Source organism: Pseudophryne corroboree (genome assembly GCF_028390025.1).
Source record: "Pseudophryne corroboree isolate aPseCor3 chromosome 3 unlocalized genomic scaffold, aPseCor3.hap2 SUPER_3_unloc_40, whole genome shotgun sequence".
NCBI classification, from domain to species: Eukaryota; Metazoa; Chordata; class Amphibia; order Anura; family Myobatrachidae; genus Pseudophryne; species Pseudophryne corroboree.
Genome location: NW_026967531.1, coordinates 724,967 through 749,014, shown reverse-complemented (window position 1 = coordinate 749,014; position 24,048 = coordinate 724,967). Strand labels below are relative to the sequence as shown.

Below are 24,048 nucleotides of genomic sequence, written 5' to 3'. Positions count from 1 at the left end.
AACTCCCAGATCCCCTCACTTCCCCAGTCATGTCCCTGTATTATTACTATAGATATTTGATGTCACTGTAACACTCCCAGACCCCCTCACCCCCCAGTCATGTCCCTGTATTATTATTATTATTATAATTATTATTTAAGAAATAAGTGATGTCACTATGATGCTCCCAGATCCCCTTACCTCTACAGTCATGTCCCTGTTTTATTAGTGGAGATATAAGTGATGTCACTGTGATGCTCTCAGATCCCCTCACCTTCCCAGTCATGTCCCTATATTCTTACTAGAGACATACGTGGTGTCACTGTGACGCTCCCAGATCCCCTTACTTCTCCAGTCACGTCCCTGTATTATTAGTAGAACTATAAGTGATGTCACTCTGATGCTCCCTGATCCCCTCACCTCCCCAGTCATGTCCCTATATTAATACTATAGATATAAGTGATGTCACTGTGACATTTCCAGATTCCCATACCTCCCCAGTCATGTCCCATTATTATTACTATAGATATAAGTGACGTCATTGTTATGCTCTCATATCCCCTCACCTCTCCAGTCATGTCCCTGTATTATTTTTATAGATATGTGAAATCACTGTGACATTCCAAGATCCCCTCATTTCCCAATCATGTCCCTTTATTATTACTATAGATGTAAGTGATGTCACTGATGTCCTCACCTTCCCAGTCATGTCCCAGTATTATTACTATAGATATAAGTGATGTCACTGTGAAGCTCCCAGATCCCCCGCACCTGCCCAGTCATGTCCCTGTATTATTACTATAGATATTAGTGATGTCACTGTGACACTACCAGATCCCCTCACTTCCCCAGTCATGTCCCTGTAATATTACTATAGATATGTAATGTAACTGTAACACTCCCAGACCCCATCACCCCCCAGTCATGTCCCTGTATTATTATTATTATTATTATTATTATTATTAAACAACATATAAATGATGTCACTGTGATGTTCTCATATCCCCTCACCCCCCCCAATCATGTCCCTGTATTATTACTATAGATATAAGTGATGTCACTGTGACTTTCCCAGACCTCCTCACCTCCCCATTCATGACCTTGTATAATTACTATAGCTATAAGTGATGTCACTGTGATGTTCCCAGACCCCTTCACCCCGCAGTCATGTCCCTGAATTATTATTACAATTATAAATATAAGTAATGTCACTATGATGCTCCCAGATCCCCTCACCTCCCCAGTCATGTCCCTGTATTATTAGTATAGATATAAGTAATGTAAATCTGACGCTTCCCCATCCCCTCACTTCCCCAGTCATGTCCCTTTATTATTGCTATAGATAAGTGATGTAACTGTGACGCTCCCAGACCACCTCACCTCCCCAGTCATGCCCCTGTATTATTACTATAGAAACATAGAATTTGACGGCAGATAAGAACCACTTGGCCCATCTAGTCTGCCCCTTTTTTTTAATCCTTTAGGTAATCTCAACCCTTTTTGAACCTTAATTCTTTGTAAGGATATCCTTATGTCTATCTCATGCATGTTTAAATTGCTCTACAGTCTTAGTCTCTACCACCTCTGATGGGAGACTATTCCACTTATCCACTACCCTTTCTGTGAAGTAATTTTTCCTTAAATTTCCCCTGAACTTTAAGGAAAAATTACTTATAGATATGAGTGATGTCACTGTGACATCATTACCACTCCCAATGTATAATAATAATAATAATAATAATAATAATAATAATAATACCAGGACACCACAAGCTGCTGTCCCTGTATAATAATAACCATACACAAAAACCTGCTCCCCCCCGTATTATACTAATTACAACAGGACACCCCATTCTGCTCTCCCTTTACAGTAATAATAAAATGACACCACAGGCTGCTCCCTCTGCAAAATAATAATAATAATAATAATAGGACACAACAGGCTGTTCCCAATGTATAATAATAATAATAATAATAAAAGGAAACCACAGGCTGCTTCTCCTGTATAATAATAATAATAATAACAACAACAACAGGACACCACAGGCCGCTCCCTTCTGTATACCTGTACTAATAATAACAGGACACCACAGCCTGCTGCCCCTGTATAATAATAATAATAAGTGGACACCAATAGCTACTCCTTTATAATATTAATAATAGGACAACAAAGGCTGCTCCTCCTGTATAATAATAATAATAATAATAATAATAACAACAACAACAGGACACCACAGGCTACTCCCCCTATTGAAAAAATAATAATTCTTCCTCTGTATAATATTAACAGGACACCACAGGCTGCTCCTACTGTATAATAATAATAACTGAACACCACAGGCTGCTCCCTCTGTATAACAATAACAGGACACGACAGGCTGCTCCTCCTGTATAATAATAATAATAACAGGACACCACAGGCTGCTCCCTCTGTATAACAATAACAGGACACGACAGGCTGCTCCTCCTGTATAATAATAATAATAACATCAGGACACCACAGGCTGCTCCCTCTGTATAACAACAGGACACGACAGGCTGCTCCTCCTGTATAATAATAATAATAATAACAACATCAGGACACCACAGGCTGCTCCACCTGTAGAGCAGGATGCCATAGGCTGCTCCTCCTGTCTATTATGACAACACATGATGCTACCCCTGTATATTATTGCAACACAGGCTGCTCCCCCTGTATATTATGACAACACAGGCCACTCCCCCTGTATACTATGACAGCACAAGATGTTACCCCTGTATATTATGACAACACAGGCTGCTCCCCCTGTATATTATGACAACACAGGCCACTCCCCCTGTATACTATGACAACACAGGCCACTCCCCTGTATACTATGACAACACAGGCCACTCTCCTGTATACTATGACAGCAGAGGATGCTACCTCTGTATACTATGACAACACAGGCCACTCCTCCTGTATACTATGACAACACAGGATGCTACCCCTGTATATTATGACAACACAGGCCGCTCCCCCTGTATACTATGACAGCACAGGATGCTATCCCTGTATATTATGACAACACAGGATGCTCCTCCTGTATATTATGACAACACAGGTTGCTCCTCCTGTATAATATGACAACACAGGTCGCTCCCCCTGTACAGCACAATGCCACAGGACACAACACCTGTAATGTCCCGGGTATAGAATTACGGTAAGGGTGGGTTCTGCGCCACCTGTATTACGGTAACAGCGGGGTCTGCGCCACATGTATTACTGTAATGGCGGGGTCTGCGCCACCTGTATTACGGTAACGGCGGGGTCTGCGTCACCTGTATTACGGTAACAGCGGGGTCTGCGCCACATGTATTACTGTAATGGCGGGGTCTGCGCCACCTGTATTACGGTAACGGCGGGGTCTGCGTCACCTGCATTACGGTAACGGCGGGGTCTGCACCACCTGTATTACGGTAACGGCGGGGTCTGCGCAACCTGTATTACGGTAACGGCGGGGTCTGCGCCCCCTGTATTACGGTAACGGCGGGGTCTGCGCCACCTGTATTACGGTAACGGCGGGGTCTGCGCCTCCTGTATTACGGTAACGGCGGGGTCTGCGACACCTGTATTACGGTAACGGTGGGGTCTGCGCCACCTGTATTACGGTAACGGCGGGGTCTGCTCCACCTGTATTACGGTAACGGCAGGGTCTGCGCCACCTGTATTACAGTAATAGGACACTAGAGTGTCAGCCACCTGTACAGGGATAATGCAGCACCAGAGGCTGCTCCAGCTGCACTATAACAAGGCACCAGAGGCTGCTCCCCCTGTAGTACAGAACCTGACACCAGAGCTGCTCAGCCTATAGAATAATAATAATAATATCATTACCTGCTGCCAGACACAGCAATGGCTGCTCTCTGCTCCTGCTGCCTTGTGGGAATGATAGAAGGAAGGCGGAGCTCAGACCAGGGGAAAATGGCCGCCGCTCCTGACGTCACTACACGGCCAGGGAACCTATTGCTGCTGCCGGACTGGTCTACAAGAAAATGGCCGCCGGCCTCCTGCACTGAGGACATGTATGTTAATATTCATTAGCAGAGAGCGTGGCTGTGGGCGGGTTGAAGGAGGGGAGGGGCCAGTAACCAATAAGCAGCCTGTTTCAATCATGCCCTACTTCCGAACTGTGAGTTCCAGCTTACTTCCGTATTGTGCGGTCCACATACAGGAAGTGAGTTTTCATCGACAGTTGCGTCCGTGGAGATCAGGTAATGGCGTCTTACTATACAGGGGGAGCAGCCTGTGGTGTCCTGTTATTAATATTATACAGGGAAGCAGCCTGTGGTGTCCTAATATTATTATTATACAGGGGGAGCAGCCTGTGGTGTCCTGTTATTATTATTATTATTATACAGGGGGAGCGGCCTAAGGTGTCCTATTATTATTATACAGAGGGAGCAGCCTGTGGTGTCCTGTTATTATTATTATTATTATTATTATTGTTATTATTATACAGGGGGAGCAGCCTGTGGTGTCCTGTTATTATTATTATTATACAGAGGGAGCAGCCTGTGGTGTCCAGTTATTATTATTATTATTATTATTATTATTATACAGGGGGAGCGGCCTAAGGTGTCCTGTTGTTGTTGTTGTTGTTGTTATTATTATTATACAGAGGGAGCGGCCTGTGGTGTCCTATTATTATTATTATTATTATTATTATTATTATACAGGGGGAGCGGCCTAAGGTGTCCTGTTGTTGTTGTTATTATTATTATTATTATTATACAGAGGGAGCAGCCTGTGGTGTCCTGCTATTGTTATTATACAGGGGGAGCAGCCTGTGGTGTCCTATTATTATTATTATTATTATTATTATTATTATTATTATACAGGGGGAGCGGCCTGTGGTGTCCTATTATTATTATTATTATTATTATTATTATTATTATTATTATTATACAGGGGGAGCGGCCTAAGGTGTCCTGTTGTTGTTGTTATTATTATTATTATTATACAGAGGGAGCAGCCTGTGGTGTCCTGCTATTGTTATTATACAGGGGGAGCAGCCTGTGGTGTCCTGTTGTTATTATTTTTATACATGGGGAGTGGCCTGTGGTGTCCTGTTGTTATTACTGTTATACAGAGGGAGCAGATGTTTGTGTACGGTTATTATTATTATCCAGGAACAGCAGCTTGTGGTGTCCTGGTATTATTATTATACATTGTGAGTGGTGGTGATGTCCTACAATACTGGATGAATGGCCAGAGGTGTCCTGCTTTTAAAGACATCTGTTATTATTTTTATACTGGGGTGCAGCCTTTAGTGTCATTATTATAAAATGTATTAAATGTAATTGTGGGGATTGAAAATATTGCTCAGTATGAAGCAAATGTATATCACACACCTGGGAGTGTCACAGTGACATCACTTATATCTATAGTTATAATACAGGTACATGACTGGGGAGGTGAGGGGATCTGGGAGCGTCACAGTGGCATTACTTATATCTGTAGTAATAATACAGAGACAAGACCGGGGAGGTGAGAGGATCTGCGGTTGTCACAGTGAGATCACTTATATCTATAGTAATAATATAGGGACATGACTGACGAGGTGAGGGGATCTCGGAGCGTCACAGTGACATCACATATCTTTAGTAATGTAACTCCTCTTTACCTGGAGGTACAGTGTATATGTGCAATGTGCCTCCACCCAAGCTATTTAGAGCCCAATACTCTAATCGCTTAGGAAATAACCTACCCCTACCTATAACATTAGTATGTGATGTAAGCAGATAGGACTATGCACATTTACCTATCGTACCTTTCCTTTGTGATTTCAGGCTCTTCCACAGATACGGAGACAGTTCCACCCTTAAGTATACTAGTTTTAATATGTAAGAAGTTATAGGCCACCTTATACAGTTATATCATATAATACTCAAACCATGAACCGTTCTTCTAATATACCCCACCTATACATAATATACCCCACCTATACATAATAATATACCCCACCTATACATAATAATATACCCCACCTATACATAAGGTAATGCATGCAATACAGAGCATACGATTCCACAAGAAAGTTGTGGGGCTGCGTTTGAAAAACCACCCGGGTTCTCTTACTATAATCGTGCACGGTTGGGGCCCTTTCGTGTCTGTGTATAAGAAGTACTCTGGGTTATATGGGTATCCACTTGGAGCAATTGTCCTCACGATTGTTGAGCAATCCCTACTTCACGGCAATGAATAGCATGGTTTCCATGGAAGATCTAATTGTAGCGCTCCTAGACAACCTGAAACAGGAAGGTAGTACATGGAGCTCTCCACCCTGGAATCCCTGACACCCGTGATCTACTCGTTACATATAGTGGGGTGATGATCTGTGTTACCTGTCCCAGTATAAGCGTAGCCCCACTGTAGATCCGTGGGGGTGGCTCCAGAACATACAGACGTCCCGGTTATTGGCACCTGTCTCTGATAGGTGGGGGGTGCTTAGTCTCTGTAATGTATAATTTCCAAGTTTAGGTGACCCTGCGCCCTCTCCGAGCTGCTTTCATCATTATACACCCCGCACTCTATGACTGCTCCCCGGCTGGTCATTATCTAATGGATATGGAGTCTCTAGAGGTGATATTTATACTCCTCAGATCCACCGATGCTGCTGGTCCCTGTGCTACTGTGCTGGGGGCTGGTACTTTAATAGTTAAAGGATGATAGGGAAGTATGCAGATTAGCAGGATTTATATGGGGGCATCCTGCACTTACAGTGATAGTGTGCCCGGTCTGGACCTCCCCCCGACTCCGCCTCCACCAGCAACCGGGCTCTTCCTGTCTTCCTGCGGGTTGGATGGGATGAGGGGCACAGCTCTGCCTCGGGGGGAGGGGGGGGGGGTGAACTGTCTGCTACTGCTGGACTCCTGGTAGCTGCTGCCCGAACTGCGATCTCCTTCCATGTACTAGCCTGCCCCGCCAGCGCTCCGCCTCCCAGCACTCTCGGTGACAACCAGGCAACGGGACGTCCCTGCTCGGCGTCCACCAGGGGAAATTAACACAGCGCTTCTCACCCACAGCGGAAGACATCCAATTCCTTTCCCCCACAGGGGCTCTCTCACTCGCAGGGAACCGCCTTCCTGTAAGCTCCCTCGTCTCAGCTGCCAGCCTTTTTCTCTCCCCTTAGTCAGCCCACCAACAAAACCGCCACTACACGCGCCCAGCCACCTCTCTCAGCACACGGGACTTCTGGAAGCTTCTCCATGATCTCCCCCCGCGCACTGCACGCTTACCAGAGTCCCCTCACCTTCAGCAGGCACAGAATAATAACATGCATAAACACTATACATTATTGGATCACTAGAAAGATCCAAGTTATTATCACATATATGGTATACATCAGTTGGCAGCATATCTATTACCTTATAGATCTACACATTCATTAATTGATTTGCCCCCTCATAGTGTCCCAAGGCCTTCAAATCACTAGAGTACTACAGTAATAATACAGGGACATGACTGGGGAGGTGAGGGGATCTGGGAGCGTCACAATAACGTCACTTCTATCTATAGTAATAATGCAGGGACATAACTGGGGAGGTGAGGGCTCTGGGAGCATCACAGTGACATCACTTATATCTATAGTAATAATACAGGGACATGACTCGGGAGGTGAGGGGATCTGGGAGCGTCACAATAACGTCACTTCTATCTATAGTAATAATACAGGGACATGACTGGGGTCTGAGGAGACTTGGGAGTACAGTAACACCAGGATATGTGTCTGGGTGATGACTGGAGAGGTGACTGCTGGGAATGGGACATAATACAGTAACACCAGGGGATGTGTCTGGGTGATGACTGTATCACTATGTGTGTCAGGTTCCTATAAGACAGAGCTGGCCAAACTAGTCCTCGATATCTACCAACAGTTCACATTTTCCAGACCACCTAGCTGGTGCACAGGTGTAGTCATTACTAATTAAGATGTGCTGAATTCATTCCTAACTGACAATTCTACAGATCTCCAGGAGGCCTGGAAAACATGAACTGTTGGTAGATCTCGAGGACCGGTTTGGCCAGCCCTGCTATAAGGTGTCAGGATGTCACTGTCTATGTCTCCATGCAGGAGGAGGAGTATATAGAGGAACACAGGGGTCTGTATGAGTACGTGATGATGGAGAATCACCGGCCCCTCACATCACTGGGTAAGAGAAGACTGTCATGTATTGTACAGGGGAGAGCAGGTATGGGGGCCCCTATATACACACATCATCTGATAATCACATATATACACTGTACTCAGTCACTGTGTGTCTCCTACAGATGGACCCAGTAACAGAGATACCCCAGAGAGATGTCCCCGTCCTCTGTATTCCCAGGATTGTACAGAGGAGAATCACAGGATCCCACAGGAGGATCAGGTAGGTGGGCTATAGGTTCTCCCCAATAAACTTAAGTGACTGTCACTATATGATCTGTAGAGGATTTGTGTGTCTTATACACTGATATTATACTGTTTCACCTCAGTTTAATCAAACAGTATGCAAATGTCATTGTATTTTTTGGGTTATTTAGGTAGAACGTCTTTCTCGTATAAAGGCAGAAGATATAGAGGAAGAAGAAGAGACATATGTGACTTATATGAAGACAGAAGATATAGAGGGAGAAGAAGAGACGTATGTGACTGATATAAAGGCAGAAGATATAGAGGGAGAAGAAGAGACGTATGTGACTGATATAAAGGCAGAAGATATAGAGGGAGAAGAAGAGACGTATGTGACTGATATAAAGGCAGAAGATATAGAGGGAGAAGAAGAGACGTATGTGACTGATATAAAGGCAGAAAGTATAGAGGGAGAAGAAGAGACGTATGTGAGGGGTGATCAGCAGTGTAAGGAAGAGGAGATCCCTACAGATATCAGCACAGGTGAGTAATAAACACTTATTACAGAAAAGAGTCACATATTCTCCCTGCTCAGTCACTACAGCAATCTCTTATACTACACCCTCCTCTGTCAGTACAAACTAATGAGGAATATGTATTTTCCCAGTGGGGGAGTCTGGAGCCATCAGCCCCTATTATACTCCTGCTCGCCCCCTCACATCATGTCACTGTGTGTTACCAGCCCAGAGATCTGACCAGTTTCCTCCCCACACTCTCTGGTGTATCTCATACATCAGGAGCCATCAGCCTCTATTATTCTCCTTCTCTCCCCCTCACATCATGTCACTGTGTGGTACCAGCCCAGAGATCTGACCAGTCTCCTCCCGACACTCTCTGGTGCATCTCATACATCAGGACCCATCAGTCCCTATTATTCTCCTGCTCTCCCCCTCACATCATGTCACTGTGTGGTACCTACGTTTTCTCCTGCAGGTTCCACAGTAGTATCCACAGGATATACATTGGGATATGAGGTATCGTCAGCGGATTGGCAGTAATGATCAAAAGGTTTCGGCCTCCCAGAATGCAACAGGCCAGTCTCCTATATCCCGCCTCCTGGCTCAGGGAATTCAGTTTTTTTGTTGGTGCGGCAGGAGCTGGACCACGATCTTTGGACTGCTGATTTTGGAATCCCTAAGCTCGTTATTAAATTTATTTTTGTAGTCTTAACTTTTTTGAGCGAGTTTTCTAAAAAGCGTCTTACACGCCACCTTAGAATGAGTCGCTCCAACAACTTCCCGCCCGGTCACGACAACGCTTACGCACGTGTTCAGTGCTGTTTCAGCGGGCACCTGTGTAGGATGTACTAGCAAGTCCAGCTGACGTTACCAGGCTGCGGCCGGAGAATGGGAAGAAGGTCAGGCGTCAGTTCTGCTTAGTGGGGGAGATGCGAGACACAGCCGCACTGTTCTCGGGGTGGGGACTACTGAACAGTCGCTGATGCGGCTGCCACCTCGGGTACACCAGCACTAGGCCCCAGGGATCATAGGCTCCAGGGATTAGTGTGAGGCCGTTCCCTGGGGTTGATGTCAGCAGTGGGGAGTAAGACGCTCCCCTGGTCACCCCTCCCCCCGCTTCATGACCAGTTTCCTCTGAGTTTCCCCTCATGAACTGATTTCCCGCTTCCGTCTGAGACGCTGTGTATCTAAAAGGACCCGGTCGCAGTATAGGCGGCTGTGTGACTGGAGCATATGTGTTCACTGTTGCGTTCACTGAGCATTGGTGTACACTATTTGCGTCTGGATCCCCTCAGCGTACCATTGGGTACGAGGAGTTAGATAAGTGCCTGATGCATATGAGTCTGTAAACTATTACTGCTGTTTCATTCACTTTGCGACTGAATACGTTAAATATCCTATACAAGGAAAGGCAGTAATATGTTTCTCCTACATACTTGAAATGTATCTGTAGTTGATTATGTGATCATATTGCTTATAATACTAATTAATAACCTGTGACTGATTGCTAGTGTGATTGCTGACTTTACTATTTCTGTCAGTTTTTTGGTATATTTCAATCCTCAATGCTGGTGCAAAGCAGGGAAGTATCAGATCGTATGTCACTTTATAGCTTGTTAAAGTGATTTCAGTCACAAATTGTGTAGTTAACACCGTACAGGTGTGTGATTTGTTTACCATTGTGATCGGACGGTGCTTACGAAAGCCCTCACCGCCTTGCGTCCCGGCCCCAGTCACAGAATGGAGTTTAGGTCACACGGGACCTAGCCAAATAGGGGATTCCCGCTTACCGTCAGTAACCGCCTGTTACTGATTCCACCCACTACGCAGTGGGCGGATTCTATGCAGCCACCACCAGACTCCTATTTAGTGGGGTCTGGAACCACTGCTCTGCTCTGTATGCGTCAACACGCTGTCTTACCACCCCTGTGTGGTATTGACGAATCTCCAATAGTTGCTTGACCAAGCACGGCACGGTAGCAGGTGGAAGGCGGAGCTTGGAGATGCTGGGTGTACCCTGGAGAGCCGAAAAACGGAGCTAAGTTTCGCTTAGCCCTGCAAGTCACAAGATGAAGCGGTCGTCTTGAGGCAGAAGATTTTTTATTTACCCAGTCTTAAAAAAGACTGTTCCCTATTGCTACCGGCAACTGCAATACAGCAAGTTGTTTACAGCAGAGTGAAAATGGTCTAATCCACCTCTGAAGCTCATAGGCCTCATCTTTTTATCTCAAACCAACATACAGTTCAACAGGGGGTAGTCCCACCCTGAGTCTTTTTAACCAATTGTTTTAGCTTTCACCAAAGCCTCCTTAATAATCCAAGGCAGGCACAGGTTCAAGTTGAACCCCCGTGGGCTTCTTTTGCACAGACATTATACAATATAGCTGAGTGGATAATGCCAGCTCCTATACTAGGGATAGGTTACCCTGTTAACCCTTACAAGAAAAACAGGCTGAAAGGTCTATGGAAAATAAATCACACAAACATGAAACAACATCCTCACAGTCTACACATGTTTCAGAAGGAGACACTTGGGAGGATGAGGATTCCTCACATTCTGGGTCTGCATACAGAGACGAGGATGAAGGTCCCAGCTCAGTGGTTATACCTGAGCTAATTAGTTCTATGAGCCATTCTATCCTTATAGGAGGCAGCAGAGCCTTTGTTAAAATCCAATGCTCCTGTGTTTAAACATCCCAAAACAGTCAGAACTGAATTTCTGGGGTCAGAACAGCTGACGGAGATTATGCAAGAGGCTTGGGTAACACCCAGTAAGAAGTTTAGAATTCCAAAGAAATGGAATTCCCATTATCCTCTTCCAGCTGGGGACTGTTTAAAAAGGGAGGTGGCTCCCAAAATAGATACGCACGTCATTCGATTAGTGTGAAAATATACATTACTTCTGCCTTCAACATCATGAAATGATGTTACGGATAGAAAAATAGATGTTTTTTTCAAAACTATTTTCTCCTTGTCTGGGGCAATTGTGAGACCAGCCATGGCTTCAGCCTGGATGGCAAAAGCAACGGCCGCTGGGCATTGGCATCTAGAGAGCAAAAATCCCATTTTGCACATATTAAACAGGCGGCTATTTTTATGGAAGAAGCAGCCTTGGACATGGGTACTATTGCCTCTCAAGCATAAGCCTCAGCAGTAGCCGCTCGCATGTCGGTTTGGCTACGTACATGGAAGTCTGACTCAGAGTCCAAGGAGTTTCTAGAGTCTTTGCCCTTTACTGGAGATATTCTTTTTGGTAAAGAATTACAGTATATTGGAGTCAGAAGCAGACTCTAAGAAAGCGAAGTTTCCTTCTACTTACAAGTCTAAACCTAATTTTTCAGCTTTTCGGTTCTTTCGGACCCAAGGAAAAGCGAAAGGAAAAGTTTACGGCAAACAGTCCCAATCAGACAAGTCTGGAAAGACTAAAAAGCACTGGGCTTACCAGAAGGCCTGCTTCCAAACCAGAAGATAAGCCATCAGGCTGATGGTGCGGGCCTCCACCTGGAGGACCCCAGGGTGGGAGGCCGACTTCTTCATTTTACACAGATTCTGGCAGCAGTCCACCACAGATGCCTGGGAGCAAGAAGCATTATCTCACAGTTATGCGTTTGCCTTCAAGAAGCACCCTCCACAAAGGTTTTTTTGTACCAGCCCATCTTCAGTAGAAACAAAGGCCAGGGCCTTACAAGAGGCAGTTCAGAGGTTGCTTCAGACAGGAGTGATAATTCCAGTTCCTCCTGTGCAACAAGGACAAGGTTTCTATTCCAACCTGTTTCTAGTTCAGAAACCAAATGGGTCGTTCCGGCCCATACTCAATCTCAAGGTGCTGAACAAGTACATTTGGGTGCCTCAATTTCATATGGAGACTTTACCTTCCATTATTTTGGCCAAGGAGCTGGAGGCTTTTATGGTATCCTTGGATATTCAGGATGCTTACCTGCATGTTCCTATAGCACTGTCCCATCAGTGCTAGCTCAGGTTTACCATCCTCGAGTAACACTTTCAGTTTCAGGCCCTACCATGTGGAATGGCCACAGCTCCAAAAGTGTTCACCAAAAATATGGTGGTAATGGTGGCTTATCTCTGTTGACAGGGGATAAGGATTTTTCCATACCTCGACGACTTATTAATTCTGGCGCAATCTCAGGAATTGCTTCAGTGTCATCTGCAACAGAAAATAGCTTGTTTACAGAGACACGGTTGGCTCAAAAATTGGGCAAAGTCGTCCCTGGGTCCGTCACAACGGATGATGCACTTAGGGGGCTGTATTGGATTCCAGTCTTCAGAGAGTGTTTTTACCTCTGAACAAAATATCCACAATACAGTTGAGGATTCAGGATTTGCTACAAAGTCAAAGGGTATCAATTTATGCAGCTATGTGTGTGATGGGATCAATGGTGTCGACATTCAACATGGTGGAGTATGCTCAATTCCACTCAAGTCCTCTTCAATGTCTGATCCTTTCCAAATGGAATGGGTTACATCAGACAATAAAAAAATAAGACTATGGTACTTCCTCTGGAAGTACGGAGGTCATTAGGCTGGTGTCCCATCTTACCAAAGTGAGTCCCTATTGGATCTCAGATTGGGAGGTGCTGATTACGGATGCAAGTTTTCAGGGCTGGGGAGCAGTGTCAGAAAAAGGTAGCTTCCAGGGGCTGTGGATCAAGGAAGAAAGTTGCCTGCCGATAAATTTATTGGAACTTTGGGTCATATATAGAACTTCCTTCAGGGGAAACCGATTCAAATTTGTTCGGACAATGCGACAGCAGTAACGTACCTCAATCATCCAGGAGGAACGCGCAGTCAAAAGGCAATGAAGGAGGTAAGACGCACATTAAGATGGGCAGAACTTCATCATCCAGCGTTGTCCACAGTATTTGTTCCAGGCGTCCTAAACTGGGAAGCGGATTTTCTTAGTCGACACGCCATTCATGCAAGTGAATAGGCTTTACACCCCGAGGTCTTCCAGAGTCTGGTAGACAAGTGGGGGCTGCCGGAGATGGACCTCAAGGCCTCTCAGCAGAATTTCAAAGTACCCGCATATGGGTCAAGAACAAAGGATCCCAAAGCGATCTTCGTGGATGCTCTGTCAGTTGATGGACTTTCAGCTAGCTATGTGTTTCCACCAATCGCCCTGTTACCCAGGGTGATTCGGAAGGTCAAACAAGGAAAGGGCACCAGGATTTTATTAGCTCCGGCATGGCCGGGAAGGCGCTGGTACACAGATCTATAGAGGCTATCAGTGGACACTCCGTGGCTACTGCATCAACGTCCAGATCTACTGTTGCAGGGTCCTTGTTGTCGCAGGCATTAGGATTTGCTGTCTTTGACGGTGTGGCTCTTGAGACGTCCATCCTTAAAGCTAAAGGATTTTCTCAGGTAATTCAAACAATGCTTAGAACAAGGAAACCATCTTCTGCTTCTATTTATTACAGTGTGTGGCAAGAATATATCCAACTCTCTTTGTGCTCTATGGATTCCACAAGAGGGTATTGTCTGCGGACAAGCAAACGCTGGCGAGGTGGCTTCAAAATACTATCCCGGAAGGTTACTCTCGTGCTGATCTCCCTATTTTGGGTAATGTCTCATTCTACTGGTATAGTAGGTCCATCTTGGGCAGCATGCCATGGTGCCTCAGCTGAACTGATCTGTAAGGCAGCCACATGGTCTTCCATCAACATATTCATTAGACATTATGCCTTTGATACTTTTGCCTCTCAGGATGCTACATTTGGGGCGAAGGATTCTCCTGTCTAATCAGGAGCGTCCTCTCCACTAAATTTGCTTTGGGACATCCCAATGTATATCCTGTGGATACTACTGTGGACCCTGCTGGAGAAATATGTAACTATGGTAGACTTACCATTGATAACTCTATTTCTCCTAAGTCCACATTATCTACATGGATTCTACCCTGACGCACCTGATTTGCTGATTCTTACACCTACTAACCTCTTCCTTCTTGTACGGAAGGGTGTGCATGTGTGTTCTCGCCTCGTTGGGGCTCTCTATGATGCTCTTGCCTTGAACTTTGGAAAATAACTGAATTGCCTGAGCCAGGAGGCGGGGATATAGAGGACTGGCCCATTGCATTCTCGGCGGTCAAAAGCTTTTGATCGTTGGTGCCAATCCTCTGATGCTACCTCATATCCCAATGTATATCCTGTGGTTACTGTGGACTTAAGAGTAATAGAGTTATTGACGGTATGTCTACTATAACTACGTATATTACATGCTATATTATGTACGCTATGGATGTGTATTATTTGTGGCATGTTGCGTCCACTTGCTGGGGTACAGGCTCTGGGTTCCTCATACCATGTGACACAATGCTTAGGAAATATCTGGCGCAGCCCCTGTCATGTAGCCACATGCTCCTGTAACAGCCGGCCTCAGGGAATTGGCTAATGAGCGGCTCCTGTTACTGAGTTGGCAGCATCTGAGTCTTGCTACCGTCGCGTTAGGTATATAATACATTTATTGAGCTTGTGTGTGGGAACCAGCATTCAGAATCCTGCACCTTCCCTGCTGATTACCTGTCCCCTGGCACTTGGATGACGGCCTTCTCTGGCTTCTGATCCATGGCCTTAAGGTCACACCAATGGTTAGTAATAGAAGTATCTTCAGGTGCGTTTACCTCTAAGTACAGGGCCTCTTGCAAAATTCTGTTGCCTTCAGCATCCATTAATATATAATCCTGCAATCTCCAAGGTGGTAAAGGAGGAATAGCGGGAAAAGGCGACCAGGACCCTATCAGAGGGGTGTGATCAGACCATGAAATTGTTGTTGGTAGAAAAATTCAAGCGACCAGGTTATGTGATACAATGTGATAAATATGGAGACTGACACAGGACATATTATAAAGGATATGCATTTATTTCTCTAAGTTACAACAATGAGAACCTGCAAATAACAAGTTATACTCAGTTACAGTAATAGCAAGAACAAATTAGAATACTCAGCTCTTATCTCAGATGTTTCATGATCTGTCCCAGATGATGGTCATCGATTAAGTAGTTTAAACAATATAGTTCAGTCGCCCTCAGGGACCCTCTTTAATAACTCTGTGTTATGCACACCAGTGCCTGCAGGAATGTACTGGTGTCTGAACTGTTATGCACACCAGTGCCTGCAGGAATGTGCTGGTATCTGAACGGATAGGGATGCAAAACAAATGAACTCACAGACAGACTGGGGAATATGACATTACGTACACAGAAGGTGATAGGGTAACGAAATAAACACAAAGTGAACAGAGAAGCCCTGAGGCTAAGAAACTGGGTGTCTCCCTGGTATTAGGAATGCTCAGATGGAAAAAGCAAGATGTTGTGTTTTAATACGTAGAGAACCCGAAATGCTGTTGCTAAGGGCAACAGCAAAACCCTAAAGGGTTACCAACGGGTGTGGCAGTAAACTCCTTGGTCAGAAATGGAATGATAGACACAAGGAGAGTCTCCACAATCCTAATCCTCACTTGCAGTGCACAGGTTCAGCTTACTGCCACTAAACTGACACCTGAACACCTTGCACAGTGAGACAGAATTTAGGCATGCAAGTCTGAGAATACAGCCGCAAACTTGCTAAGTTCACAGAGTAGTAAAAGAACCCCAGCAAGCTAAACGACTGACTCCAGTCTTACTGCTAGGTCTGGATTGGCAGAGTGTAGTACCAAATCCCCAGGCCTATTTGCAGTAAGCAACAACAAATACAAAGCTACACAGTACTGGCTAACTTTCAGGACCTGACTAACCAACAAAGATTCAGCAGCATCTGCTTAACCTGAGAAGAGGATTTATAAAGCAGGTGCTGTCCACGCCCCCCTCAGACCTCACAGACTGTGAGCACAAAAACCAGCACCGGATCCCCTGCCGTGCACAGAGCCTATAACCACTGCACAGCAAAAGACCCGAACCGGAGTATCAGCTGCTCTCAGGTTACTCCGTTAGCACTTGTCTCCCGGTTGCCATGACGACGTGGCAGCACAGGGCAGGAGACCCTAACACTCTGTCTGAATTTATTAAACTGATGTGGGTTAATAGAAGTCTATATCCGCTGCAGACAGAACTAGCTTCACTCGGAACTAACCTGTTATGTGTAAGTCTCTAGGCTTTATACCCTGCAAGGATACGCTGACATTGTCTTACCAGATATTACATTCAGGGTCTGTGATGCTGGGTGCAGTAGTCATTCAGTATAACATCATTTATCTTATCCTGGACAACTGTCCCCTTTCACCTACTTATGTATACAATACCCCAAACATCTTACTAGACAGTTTCCATCTGAGATACTGATAATAGGAACATATATTTATTATAATCAGCCAGCCTAAAAGCTGTGTATATTCTTACACTGTGTCCTTCACACTAGGTCAAAGGTGAGAGACAGCTGTGAATCTATATTTCTAACTGGTATCTAAAGCACTAATCCTAATAAAATGTACATATATAGAGCAATGAGGTCATACATATACAAAATGGAGTTACACATGGACAAAATGGCATCTAAAAAGTGGTTAAAAATATCACCCCATACAGAAATACACTGCTCAAAAAATAAAGGGAACACTAAAATAACACATCCTAGATCTGAATGAATGAAATATTCTTATTAAATACTTTGTTCTTTACATAGTTGAATGTGCTGACAACAAAATCACAAAAAAATGATCAATGGAAATCAAATTTATTAACCCATGGAGGTCTGGAATTGGAGTCACACTCAAAATTAAAGTGGAAAAACACACCTCAGGCTGATCCAACTTTGATGTAATGTCCTTAAAACAAGTAAAAATGAGGCTCGGTAGTGTGTGTGTAGTCTCCCTGTGCCTGTATGACCTCCCTACAACGCCTGGGCATGCTCCTGATGAGGTGGCGGATGGTCTCCTGAGGGATCTCCTCCCAGACCTGGACTAAAGCATCCGCCAACTCCTGAACAGTCTGTGGTGCAACGTGGTTGGTGGATGAAGCGAGACATAATGTCCCAGATGTGCTCAAATGGATTCAGGTCTGGAGAACGGGCAGGCCAGTCCATAGCATCAATGCCTTCGTCTTGCAGGAACTGCTGACACACTCCAGTCACATGAGGTCTAGCATTGTCTTGCATTGGGAGATACCCAGGGCCAACCGCACCAGCATATGGTCTCACAAGAGGTCTGAGGATCTCATCTCGGTACCTAAAATGGCAGTCAGGCTACCTGCGGCCCCCCAAAGAAATGCCATCCCATACCATTACTAACCCACTGCCAAACCGGTCATGCTGGAGGATGTTGCAGGCAGCAGAACGTTCTCCTTGGTGTCTCCAGACTCTCACGTCTGTCACATGTGCTCAGTGAGAACCTGCTTTCATCTGTGAAGAGCACAGGGCGCCAGTGGCGAATTTGCCAATCTTGGTGTTCTCTGGCAAATGCCAAACGTCCTGCACGGTGTGGGGCTGTAAGCACAACCCCCACCTGTGGACGTCGGGCCAATATCTACCATTGCAATCCACCCACTTGCTTTCCAGGTGAAAGGGGCAGCATCTATTAGAAAGGATGGCTACACCACAGGAGATAGAGCATGCTGGGTAGTTATTGGTAAACTGAGGGGGAGAGTGCAATGGAACATGTGATTCCTGAGTGGCTACCACCGCCGCCTTCTGGTCAGCTAAATATGTTAATGCAAGACGTCTCTTACGGGGAGAATTGAGACCTTTTACATTAAGACTTAAAAATGTCACCGTGATAGAGATCAGATCATGGTATGAAACATCTAGGATTATCTGTGTAAAGTCCAATAGAGTCTGTAGGACGTGTGCATACTACAAACTATCCAATCACAGATAGCAAAGGAAAGAAAAAATGGGAGCCAGAAATAGCGTCCATAAAGGAGCTAGAGATTCCGTCACTAGGGTACCGTGACAGAAAGGTGGGAAAAGGTGGCGGTCGGACCTAAAAGGGAAACCCACCGACTACCCCAAGTAGCCATATCACAGTGCAAAATCTAATCATCATAGTAACAATTGTACAAAGAAATATCAAATCTCAATGTAACCAAAGGAGGTAAAGACCAAGAACATGGCCTGATATCCAATGTAGGTTCTACCAACACCGTTATAAGGGCAACAGGATATTACATGGATCAGTCATGCTTTGCCTGAACACCCAAACATTCTAGAAAGGTATTATGAAACGTAACAGTGGAAAGAATATCAGACCATATAGCAATTATATAGCACAGGAAATAAAGATGAAAGGATACGTTTTATACCCATAACAAGAGCAAATAAATCTGGGCCAAAAATAGATCCATGCCCAGTAACTTAGTCCCAGTTGGCACATGTTACAGTAGAAAACAAACTCTGAGTGTCTGTAACAGTCTTACTCCTTTATCATATTACTTCGAGATGGAAGACAACTCCTCCGGGATTGGTTTAGGTAAAGTGTCATGAAGGACTGTCAACAGGAATGTCCCACTTTCTCTTACGTCCTAGAGAATGCTGGGGTCCATTTAGTACCATGGGGTATAGACGGGTCCACTAGGAGCCACTGGCACTATAAGAGTTTAATAGTGTGGGCTGGCTCCTCCCTCTATGCCCCTCCTACCAGACTCCGTTTAGAATATGTGCCCGGAGGAGCCGGTCACAGCTAGGGGAGCTCTCCTGAGCTTTTCTAGTGAAGTTTAATTTAGAGTTTATTTTTTTACAAGGAGGCTGCTGGTAACAGCCTCCCTGCAGCGAGGGACTAAGGGGGGGAGTAGTGTCCACCCTGCGGGGTCTGAGCCACTGTCTCCGCTGACTGGACACTGAGCTCCGGGGGGGTCTGATTGTTCTCTGCCACAGGGGACCGCTCGCCCCAGCAGCATGCCGCCGACCCCTTACAGAGCTGAAGAAGTGGTGAGTGAGTCACTGACAAGTGGGGGGCCGGTGTAAAGATGACGGCAGTGGGGAGGGCGCTCCTGGGAAGGCTCAGCGGCACATGGTATGACGCTGTGAGGGGCGCCCTGGGCCAGTGCTTACCCTTCCACTGGTCCAGCAGCCTGTCAGGGTTCACGGATCTCAGCCAGCACCTTTTCCTCAGGCCAGTATAATCCATGAAGAGCGGGAAGACGGCGCCATTACGGGGGTGGAGCTTTTCAGAACGGACCCAGCAGCGTTCCAGCGCCATTTTCCTTCCTGCACTGCACTAGAAGGAAGAACAGGTCCTCAACAGCAACTCCAGTTATCTATATACGGTACCAGGGGGCTGTAGAAGGGGGGGGGGGCTGTAATAAGACTGTGTGTCCTATTAAGGAGCAGTCAGCGCTGACAGGGGGTCTCCCTTGGCTAGCAAGCGCTGTGTGTGGGTTGGCTCCAATCTCTGTGTCTCTCTGCCATTCTTGGGGGGGGAACTCTGTCTGCCCCTACCTGTGTGTGTGTGGGGTATAGCAGCAAACATGTCTAGAGTCTCTGTCTCATATGCTGCAGAGGATATCTCTTCTCAGGAAGATTTCATCCCATGTAATCAGGATTGCCCTGTTGTAGCGCAGATCCCGGCTAGGTTACCGGAGTGGTTAGTTTCTCTTAGGGGGACTTTTTCTCAGATTTCTGAAAGGGTTGCTAGGACTGATACTGCCACTCAGGTATTACAGTCCTCTATGGCTGTATGTTCCGGTCCTGTTCCCTCGGGGTCCCCTGCGGTACATTCTCACAAACGTGATCTTGCCCACATTACGCAGGATGACACGGATACCGATTCTGACATGGCAGACGGTGATGGGGATGTGTTGAGGGGGAAGGCATCACTTGCTAAGGGGGTGCAGTTGATAACTGAGGCCATGTGGGATGTGTTGAACATTACTGACACAACCCCCTGAGCAGGTTGAGGAGGCTTTTTTCACGGATAGTAAGAAAGCCCCGCTCACCTGCATCTAAGGAATTAAATGCTATATTTTAAAAATCCTGGGAAAACCCAGAGAAAAAAATCCAGATTCCTAAAAGGGTTCTGGTAGCTTTTCCCTTTCCTGTGGAAGATAGAAAAAAATGGGAGACCCCGCCTATAGTTGACGCGTCTGTCTCCAGACTGTCGAAGCAGGTGGTCTTACCGATACCGGGATCCACCGCGTTGAAAGACCCGGCAGATCGCAGGGTTGATGCTACGCTCAAATATATTTACGCCTGTGCATGGCTTTCTAAAGCAAGAGCGAAGTGATCACTCTCTCTGCAGGAGGACTTGACTATAATGGATAAAGGTGACGTTGATTTGTTTTTACGTAACATACAGGATTCTGCAGGGTTCCTGGTAGAATCTAATGTATGAAGGATCTGGGTTCCATGGCTGTGGGGATCTCCGCCATGTCTGTCTCGGCTCGCAGCGGTCTCTGGCTGCACCAATGGTCTGCGGACGCGGAATCCAGGAAAAGTGTGGAGAACCTACCCTATACAGGTCAGGATCTTTTTAGGGATGCGCTGGATGTGTGAATTGCCGCGGCTACTGAGGGTAAGTCTCCTTTTCTTCCCTCAGCTGCACCGGCTATGAAGAAACCTTTTACTCCCAACACGTCACAGGCCTTTCGGCCCGCTTGGACTAGAAAGAACAAACCTTCTTCAGAGGTGGTCGAGCCGAATCCAAGAAATCTGCACCCGCAGGTTCCCAGGACAGGAAGCCTGCTTCTGGTGCCTCAGAGTCTACAGCATGACGGTGGACTGCCCAGCCTGGAGGTCAGTCAGGTGGGAGCAAGACTCGGACATTTCAGCCACGTCTGGGTGTCGTCCAGCCTGGATCCCTGGGTGCAGGATATTGTGTCCCGTGGGGTACAGGGTGGAGTTTCAAACTCTTCCACCTCACCGATTCTTCAAGCCAGGCTTGCTGGCTTTGCTGGCAGACAGGGAAATCCTTCTGCACACCATAAAAAAAATTGGTGTGTCAGAAGTCATTGTTCGAGTTCTGCCTCATCAGCTGAACAAGGGTTACTATTCAAACCTTTTTATGGTACTGAAGCCGGATGGTTCGGTCAGGCCAATCTTGAACTTGAAGTTGTTGAACCCTTATCTAAAGGAGTTCAAGTTCAAAATGGAGCCTCTGAGAGAAGTGATGTGCGGTCTGGTGGAGGGCGAGTTCCTGGTGTCCCTGGACATCAAGGATGCGTACCTCCACATTCCGAGTTGGTCGCCGCATCAGGCTTATCTCAGGTTTGCACTTTTAGACGATCACTATCAGTTTCAAGCACTACCATTCGGTCTCTCCTCAGCACCGAGGGTCTTCACCAAGGTGATGGCAGAGATGATGGTTCTCCTTCGCAAGCAGGGGTGAACAAAATTCCATATCTGGACGATCTGCTGATCAAGGCGTCATCCAGGGAGAAGTTGTTACGGTCCATTGCTCTCACGACGCATCTGCTCAGGGAGCACTGTTGGATCCTCAACCTTCCCAAGTCTCATCTGGAGCCGTCAAGCAGGCTGTCTTTCCTGGGGATGATCCACGACACGGAGGTGCAGATGGTGTTTCTCCCGGCGGAGATAGCGTGGGTGATACAAACAGTGATCCGGGATGTCTTGAAGCCTACCCGGGTATCAGTTCATCAGTGCATCCGCCTTCTGGGGAAGATGGTTGCCTCATACGAGGCTTTGCAGTACAGAAGGTTTCATGCTCAGTCCTTTCAACTGGATCTCCTGGACCAGTGGTCGGGATCTCGCCTACACATGCACCAGAGGATACGTCTGTCACCAAAAGCAAGGAGTTTGCTCCTCTGGTGGCTGCAACTGCCTCACCTTCTGGGGGGCCAAAGGTACGGGGTTCAGGACTGGATCCTTCTGACCACGGATGCAAGTCTCAGAGGTTGGGGAGCAGTCACTCAAGGGATAACCTTCCAAGGAATGTGGTCAAGTCAGGAATCCCTTCTTCCAATAAATATTCTGGAGCTAAGAGTGGCGATGTCAGCAATCTTAATTCCGGGAGTGGACAACTGGGAAGCAGACTTCCTTAGCAGACACAATCTCCATCCAGGAGCGTGGGGCCTCGACTCTGAGGTGTTTGACGAGGTAACCGGTTGGTGGGGGGTTCCTCACATAGACATGGTGGCCTCCCACCTCAACAAGAAGCTGCAGAGGTACTATTCCAGGTCGAGATACCCACAAGCAGTGGCGGTGGACGCACTGGTGACACCGTGGGTGTTTCCGTCAGTGTATGTGTTCCCACCACTTCCTCTCATTTCAAGAGTTCTACAGCTCGTAAAAAGAACAAAGGTTCTGGCAATCCTCATTGCTCCGGATTGGCCAAGGAAGGCTTGGTACGCGGACCTGCTGTTTCTACTACTGGAAGATCGAAGGCCTCTGCCTCTTCGGGAGGATCTTCTAATACAGGGGCCGTTCACTTATCAGGACTTACCACAGCTACGTTTAACGGCATGGCGGTTGAACGCCAGATCTTAGCTCGGAAGGGTATTCCTAGCACTGTTATTCCTACTCTAATACAGGCTAGGAAGGGGGTAATGTCTAAACATTACCATCGCATTTGGAACAAATGTGTCTTGGTGTGAATCCAAGAAGCTTCCTGTGGTGGAGTTTCAACTGGGACGTTTTCTCCTATTCCTGCAAGCAGGTGTGTATATGGGCCTGAGATTGGGATCCCTCAAGGTTCAGATTTCGGCTTTATCCATTTTCTTCCAGAAACAACTGGCTGTCCTCCCTGAGGTTCAGACATTTTTGAAAGTGGTTCTGCATATCCAGCTTCCCTTTGTGGCACCGACGGCACCCTGGGATTTGGATGTGGTGTTGCATTTCCTGCAATCAGATTGGTTTGAGCCTCTACAGGAAGTTGAGGTCAAGTTTCTCACATGGAAGGCTGTCACTTTGTTGGCCTTAGCTTCCGCGCGACGTGTGTCAGAATTGGGAGCCTTGTACTGTTAAAGTCCCTATTTGGTCTTACATGAGGATAGGGTGGAACTCAGGACACATCAACAGTTCCTTCCTAAGGTTGTGTCAGCTTTTCATATCAACCAACCTATAGTGGTGCCAATGGCTACTGTCTCCTCAATTGCTTCAAAGGCTTTGGATGTTGTGAGTGCTTTGAAGATCAATGTGAAGAAGACTGCTCATCACAGAAAGTCGGACTCTCTGTTTGTCCTGTATGATCCCAAGAAAATTGGATGTCCTGCTTCTAAGCAGACGATTTCTCGCTGGATCATGTTCACCATCCAGCATGCATATTCTACGGCAGTATTGCCGTGTCCAAAATCTGT

The 24,048-nt window shown here is 46.3% G+C and overlaps 2 protein-coding genes across 4 annotated transcripts in view; one reads left to right on the top strand and one right to left on the bottom strand.

Annotated features, from left to right (window-relative positions):
* LOC134984222 (zinc finger protein ZFP2-like) overlaps positions 1-3,878 on the bottom strand; it is a 67,991-nt gene extending 64,113 nt beyond the window's left edge. The window contains exon 1 of the mRNA XM_063949853.1: positions 3,836-3,878. The gene's annotated coding sequence lies outside the window, so the exon portion shown is untranslated. The remainder of the gene's footprint in view (positions 1-3,835) is intronic.
* A 252-nt stretch (positions 3,879-4,130) lies between these two features.
* LOC134984221 (oocyte zinc finger protein XlCOF22-like) overlaps positions 4,131-24,048 on the top strand; it is a 38,710-nt gene continuing 18,792 nt past the window's right edge. For 2 of the 3 annotated variants that reach the window (XM_063949852.1, XM_063949850.1), the window contains exons 1-4: positions 4,131-4,212; positions 8,076-8,154; positions 8,273-8,374; positions 8,529-8,876. In XM_063949852.1, the coding sequence (XP_063805922.1) occupies positions 8,121-8,154; positions 8,273-8,374; positions 8,529-8,876 (484 nt within the window). In that variant the 5' untranslated portion in view covers positions 4,131-4,212; positions 8,076-8,120. Of the gene's footprint in view, positions 4,213-5,016; positions 5,845-8,075; positions 8,155-8,272; positions 8,375-8,528; positions 8,877-24,048 lie in introns of those variants that run through there. The other variant, XM_063949851.1, reaches the window with a different exon arrangement.